General features: G+C 37.1%; 1 protein-coding gene across 2 annotated transcripts; it reads left to right on the top strand.

Moving 5' to 3' along the window:
* Positions 1-6,396, top strand: LOC131006733 (sodium-dependent phosphate transport protein 1, chloroplastic-like). Of its 2 annotated transcripts, XM_057933864.1 has the most exons (10): positions 1-681; positions 891-998; positions 1,291-1,446; positions 1,553-1,768; positions 1,889-2,098; positions 3,175-3,312; positions 4,337-4,438; positions 4,845-4,910; positions 5,822-5,906; positions 6,008-6,396. In XM_057933864.1, the coding sequence occupies exons 1-10, from the start codon at positions 322-324 to the stop codon at positions 6,103-6,105; spliced, it is 1,539 nt and encodes a 512-aa protein (XP_057789847.1). In that variant the 5' UTR covers positions 1-321; the 3' UTR covers positions 6,106-6,396. The 2 variants fall into 2 exon arrangements, with proteins under 2 accessions (XP_057789847.1, XP_057789846.1); XM_057933863.1 differs by having other exon boundaries at positions 134-681; positions 5,822-6,396.
* The last annotated feature ends 773 nt before the right edge of the window (positions 6,397-7,169 follow it).

Here is a 7,169-nt window from a genome sequence, read left to right as displayed (position 1 = left end):
GAATGAGGAATGACTGATTACTAAAGTCAATTTTGTTTAGTAAGAGTGATAGCTGTTTCATCCAATTTAATATACGAGTCTTGAATTTGATTACACATAATTATAGAAAGTGGTGTGGTTATGAGATTCGGAAAATGAAAAAAAAGTCCCAAAATATCAAGAGGGTTAGTTTATCTGGTTTGGAGGCTATCACACGTGGTTGAACCGATCACCACTGCCCCGAACATCAAACTCTCACGGCTCAATTCCAAGATTCCCATGGAATAAACCAAGGAATTTTCAAGAGTTCCTCGGAACTCATAGCTTTTTCTCTGGTGAGCCATGAACGCCAGAGGTCTGCTCATTTCTCTCAACTCCGCTCACCTCCTCACAACCACCGGAAAAGCCACTCTTCACTCCAAGTCTCGCCCCTCACCTTTCCACTTTTGCCCCTCCCATTTGCGCCCTACTTACACTGGCAACCGCTTCGTTTCGAGGCTACGATGGGGAAGAGTGCGGGCGGATGTCAAGTCGGAGAAGTATGATATTGCGGAGTCGGCGCCGGACTCAGTTCGACTCGACCAAGCTCCTCCCACGGATGACGGCGGCGGCGTCGCCCTTCCGTGGTGGGAAGAGTTTCCGAAGCGATGGGTGATTGTGCTCCTCTGCTTTTCGGCTTTCCTACTTTGCAATATGGATAGAGTGAGTAATTAACCGTCGCTTCTTTACTCATTCTGTTTGTCTTCGTTGTTTGTGCTTTTATTGTTCTTGTCATCACGTTCGTTTTAATACACCATTTACGATTTCATGACTTGAAGTAGGCTATCTAGGATCTTTCATTTCTATGACTTTGGGAATTTTTGTGGCACAATGTAAGCAAATATAATTTTTTTTTCTTTTTGTCTTTTCAGGTAAACATGAGCATTGCAATACTTCCAATGGCATCAGAGTACAATTGGAGTCCGACCACCGTTGGTTTGATTCAATCCTCTTTTTTCTGGGGTTACCTTCTCACTCAGGTATACAGACGATCTTACTTGTTTTGTGGTAACATCATTTGTTTTCATCTGCATCTTATGGTTTTTTGCTACGTGATTGAGCTTGAGTGTCCAATCTGAGGCCTCCATTCTTAGTTTGTCTATTATTTTCACCTGCTAAACATGCTTTGCATCTTTGATGATTTCATTGATTTGATAGTACTAGGATGCTCAATCTGAGTTGGAACTTGTTTTGACTTATGTATGGTGTGCCACCTTTTATTCACTGTATGTGCAGTTGATATCTTAGATTTGTTAATGACATGAATATCAGATTGCAGGAGGTATATGGGCAGATACCGTTGGTGGAAAATTTGTTTTAGGATTTGGTGTAGTTTGGTGGTCAGTAGCAACAATACTCACTCCAGTTGCAGCAAAACTTGGTTTGCCTTTTTTACTTGTTGTCCGTGCTTTCATGGGTATTGGAGAGGTTAGTGACATACTCGATAGACAAATGCTATTCTCGATGTCATTTTTTTGAAAAAAAAATACTTATTATTATTGTCTCTGGAGTAAGCTAGATCACTTTCTTGCAGGGTGTTGCAATGCCTGCTATGAATACTATACTATCAAAATGGGTTCCTGTATCCGAGAGAAGTAGGTCGTTGGCGTTGGTTTACAGTGGGATGTATCTTGGATCCGTCACTGGTCTGGCTTTTTCACCGATGTTGATCCATAAGTTTGGCTGGCCATCTGTCTTTTATTCATTTGGTTCTCTCGGCACAGTTTGGTTAGCTTTGTGGGTTAACAAGGTAAGTTCTCAATTAGTACGAAACCTGTTGAGACTTTGGCATATTCTGGTCAAATTTAAGATTATGACTTCCAGATTTTGAATAGTTAATACTGTTCTTGACAAGGATTGCATGATGCAGGCTTACAGTTCACCTGCAGACGATCCTCAATTGCTGCCTGCGGAAAAGAAGCTCATTGTTAGCAACTGCGTATCTAAGCAACCAGCCAAGTCGATACCATGGAAATTAATTTTATCAAAACCACCTGTATGGGCCCTGATAGTATCTCATTTCTGTCACAATTGGGGAACATTTATCCTTCTTACCTGGATGCCGACATATTATAACCAGGTAATGTATATGTGAGTTTTATTCGACTGCCTATGTCTGTGAGATCAATCCTGAATAATAAGGGATTATTTTTTACTTGTTACACCGGTTACACATAAATGCTGTATATATGAAGACAACAGAGTTTCCTGATGATAATTGTAAAAGAAGATACTGATTCCATCAAAAACTTTTTTTGTCTGAATTTCTGCCGATTGCCTTTGGTTTGCTAAATTGCCGACGGCCCCATTCATTGTTATCACCCATCATTGCATGACATACAATAGGATAATGCATTTTTGGTTGTGCTTCTTGTTTAGGTGCACGTATGGACAAGGTAAACTTAAATTTTGCACCAGGAAGTAAAATTTTAGACCCACCATCATCCTAAATTAGATTCCATCCCCTTGAAAATATTGTCAATCCTATAAAGAGAATCATGGAAGCTTAGTTATATCAAGAGCTCTAGTCTTATTTCCTTGTTAGGGAATACCGATCCTTCCTCCTTTAGTATAGTGACTTAGTCAATGAGTATCATGTAGATGAAGGTCACGAATCCGTATCGTCAAGTACATTAAGTAAATCAACTTATTGTACTGTGGTAGCTATTATTGATCACTGTGAATTAGTTTAGGATGTGTTTACTTTGGTTGTAAATTTATCATAAGAAAATGAGGGATAAGAAAGGATGGGAAAATTTTATCACACCCACCTTTTTTATCTCATGTTCTCCAGAGTGGAAAACATGGGAAAATATTATCACATCCATACCCCATGATTCATAAATTGGAGTAAAAAGGAAGGAAAAGGGGCTGCCCGGGGATAATTATCCACCTTAGAGAACATGTGAAAAGAGTAGAAACAGGACGAAAATATATGTTTTCCACACTTTTTCATCAAAGAGAACTCACCCTTAATATATTTATTTATCCGTTTCCTGTATATTGATGGATATAGAATCAAGTTTTGATTCATAGTGTTGAAGACAAATTCTATGAATCAAGACCCGACAAAGGATGCAGTTCTGTTGCTTATATTTCAATCATATATAAACTTCAAAGCCTAATTTCAGTTTGTGATGTCAATGTCTTTTGTAGGTGTTGAAGTTTAATCTTACCGAGTCAGGACTTTATTCTGTCTTTCCATGGCTTACTATGGCGTTTTCTGCCAATTTGGGTGGTTGGATTGCAGATACTCTAGTAAGCAGAGGTGTATCTGTAACTTTGGTTAGAAAGGTAAGGCTCTTTTTAGTTTTGTATATAGTTATAAGAATGCGTGTCAAAGTAGTGAATCTTGTTACTTACTTTCGATTTTGAAGTGAATTAATGAAACTTGTTAAAATAGCTAGTATAAGGAAATGATCAACTAAAGTCTAGAAATCAAGTCAACTTTTAAATAATGAATCAGATAGACAGACTGGAACTTACTAATCAATTTTGTATTTTATAATGTAAGTAAAACTGTGTAGCAATCACTATTGCTTTTAGCTATAAGCGCACAATTTTAAGGTGGGGATTTTGTTGGCCTCTCTGTAGAGAAACTGCCCTGATTAGAGGAAGTACCTTAGAAGCTTTTTTCTTTGTAAAGCTAAAGAATTAGTGTTGTGCCGTTGCTATTAGTTATAAGCTTTTTGCATAGAAACATGCACCCATCCCAGCCTCAATGCTTTATATATCACACCTATCTCCCATGATAGAACATTTTTCCCGAAAACACACTACTATCAATCAGACCAATAGTGTGACAGTACCAAGTGCTACATAATACATTTTTGGGCAATATTTTGGAGATTCTTAAAAATTTATCTGACTCTCTATAGTACAATAAGGAAAGAAGAGTACAAGTCTAGAATTTGATAAATAAATAATATTAGTTCTCTGCAAAAGCTATAATGCTATAAATCCTAACATGTTACACTTTCACCATGGTTGATGTTGCAATAGAAGATTACACAAAACTGCTACTAGTTTTGAGTCTTTTGACATTCGTTGCCGTTTGGCCTCCTAGGAAAATGTATTCTTTATGTTGATTTATGAACTTGCAAACTAGATTATTACATATGTAATAAATCATCAGTGACCCATCTCTCTAATTAGAAACTTAGGGGCAGATTTAGTGCCGCATCTTGAAACTAGTAAGTTTGATGTGCTTGGATATATTGACACATATTGGCAATCACTTGATAATATCCCGACTTGAACATGGAGGAAACAAGGATTCACTTATTTCATTGTTCGCATTGTTTGTTGTCTTGTGCAGATGATGCAGACTGTTGGATTTTTAGGCCCGGCTTTTTTCTTAACTCAGTTGAGCCATATTGATTCCCCTGCAGTGGCAGTTTTGTGTATGGCTTGCAGCCAGGTTTGTTTATTATGCTGTTCAGAAATTATAAAAATCATATATTAAACTTTACAAATTTATTGCAATTATTCTTTAAAGATTAGTAATCCCACCACAACCCATGTAGCTTAGTAGTATTCATCTCTTTTGTAAGGGTGAGAGACCCGGGTATGAATCTCAATCCAACCCCCCCACCCAATCTCCCAACTCAAAAAATAAAAATAAGTAATCCCATCTGTTGTTTGAGCCTTTCCTCTGATTGTCTTTGCTATCTTCTGCTATATGGTAGTTACTTTCAACTATGAATAAATAGTTTATCAGAGAGTTATTCGGGAAGAAATTAAAGTATTTACTTGTGGTCCTTGCATACTTGTTGTTCAAGTTGTTTAATTTATTTATGATTTCCTTAAGTAATCTTTTTCTGCAGGGACTTGATGCCTTTTCACAATCAGGATTATATTCAAATCATCAAGATATTGCTCCTCGATATTCAGTACGTACTTCCTCCTAATCTACCCTGTTTTTGTGCTTTCCTACTTGACTGAAGGTATATTAGTAACATTATAATTCAATATTCAACTTTTGATGAATAAACTTAAAAGGTCACAACATACTGTAGAGAGTGGAGAAAACGTTGATAAGTTTTTAGTCAAAGGAAAGATATCATAAAAGTAATGAGCTAAATACTAGTAACTTTTGAAGAAAATTCGAAAGATATCCAAGCTTCATACATTCTTTCGAGTATAATTGAATATGCTAATAGATAAGATTGATAGGATTGGAGGATGATTAAATAATCCGCCCAACTTAAGATGATAAATAATCATCCAATTGGATGATTAGAGTGCGGGCCGAGTTATCCATCACGGGCCGAATCATGCAAACCAAACACTTGATTAAGTTGGATTATTTTATCAATCATGCCTTATCACTCAAACCAACGGCACCTAAGTAGATATGAACACTATGGACAGCGAGGCAATCCTTATTAGCTACACAGGATGACTGAGAAAAGTTGTGAATAAAGAAGTGTAAGATATTGGGGATGGCTGGAGTCGAAGCTGTTTTGATAACATCTTCTTTTTCATCTTCATCTACTTATTTCTGTCTTATTTTTGCTAATTTATAGATAGTTGTTTATCACAATTAAGATGTTATACCACTTTAAAAGTTGGGAAAGAGAGCTTCTATTTACATGTCCTAGAGCCACAAGGCATAACGCCAGTTTGTGAGTGCTGCACCGGCGAGTACCTTTTAGAACATCATGTAGATATTTCTATACTATAACCATCATTTATGTCCCTTGGACACCAACACCATGTATGGGGGTCAAACTGATATGTTTTTTTAGTTATGACTTTGGTAGTATAATTGTACAAGTAATTTCTAATAAACCTTTTACAGGGTGTATTGCTTGGTCTATCGAATACTGCTGGAGTGCTGGCTGGAGTTTTTGGAACCGCGACAACTGGTTATATCTTGCAACATGGTATATCCTTGAATTATTACAACATAAGCCAACTAAATCTTCAAAAATACTGGTTCCTGAAGTGCTCGCTGGCATCGTGTTTTGGGTGGTCTATTTTTCAGGTTCTTGGGATAATGTTTTCCAAGTATCCGTGGGGCTCTACTTAGTTGGGACTGTGGTGTGGAATCTTTTCTCGACTGGCGAGAAGATTATAGATTGAGTCTTGAAATACAGAATACAAGTGAGTGAATGTAGCTCTGCTGCAAACATGGCTCATTTTTTCTGCGAGCGGTCTTACGTGAATTGCGCGACGCTGGCTCTTGTGTCGTGCAAAGATTGCGATGGGAAGCAGCCATTCACGAATTTGAAGGTACATGCCCTTGATGTATATATGTATAATGTACATGAATTAATTCATAGTATTGATTGGCATTTGTGATGGTACATCACCATTTACATCTTCTCTGCTGTAATTGCTATTTACCAAATTTATTCCAACTAAATTCTGTAAGTTGGTCGACGTGCAGGGGTGTATATAGCGTGGATATATAATAAAGCCAATAATAATGGGACGAAGAGAATATTATTGGTACACATAATTTGACACTATAAAAAGTGGAATAGGGATAAAAGATTCTAGGGGTAAAATGAAATATATACTTTCCAAAGACAAATGATAAAATATACCCATGTTTTATAAAAGATATAAATTCTATTCATTATGATTATTTTATCCTTATACCAGTTTAAAATCAAATTATTATTTATAATTTATAAAAATAAAATAAATAAAAAATCTCTCCATTGCACAATGCCATTATCGGCCTATGACTATCGTCACGCTTTCGCCACCGGCAAGCATTCACTTAACATCACCACCACACCACCGCGTTTGTTCTACCACCACCAAACATAGATCAAGCAGTCGAGCATTGAATCAAATGAACTACCGCGTGATTATACGTGCTTCACAAATTAGCCACCATCGCCATTGACTATCGCAATTCACAAACTAATCCACCGCCACTAATACATAGATTCACCACCACCACACATACTCAACTCGAATGTTCGACGCTAGATCGAGCATCAAACATTCAAGCGTCGAGCAATAGTACACTTGAGTATCGAGTGTCAAACAACGAGTGTTGAGCATCGAGCGTTGGGTGTCGAGTCAGATTTGTGGTATCAACTTGCTAGTGCTCATCATCCAAGAAAAGGCTGATGTCCCCTTCTTTGTTTTATGAAAAATAAAATATTAAATATCACTTTAAACCTCAAATT

Source organism: Salvia miltiorrhiza, chromosome 1 (genome assembly GCF_028751815.1).
Source record: "Salvia miltiorrhiza cultivar Shanhuang (shh) chromosome 1, IMPLAD_Smil_shh, whole genome shotgun sequence".
NCBI lineage: Eukaryota > Viridiplantae > Streptophyta > Magnoliopsida > Lamiales > Lamiaceae > Salvia > Salvia miltiorrhiza.
Note: the sequence above shows the minus strand (reverse complement) of the source record. Positions and strands in the feature narration are given on the sequence as shown.

Bases quoted from the DNA above. Each gene is read 5' to 3' on its own strand.
- LOC131006733 (XM_057933863.1), top strand. From the start codon at position 322: ATGAACGCCAGAGGTCTGCTCATTTCTCTCAACTCCGCTCACCTCCTC. The intron at 1,447-1,552 runs GTTAGTGACATA...ACTTTCTTGCAG, and splicing joins CTTTCATGGGTATTGGAGAG to GGTGTTGCAATGCCTGCTAT. The intron at 1,769-1,888 runs GTAAGTTCTCAA...TGCATGATGCAG, and splicing joins TAGCTTTGTGGGTTAACAAG to GCTTACAGTTCACCTGCAGA.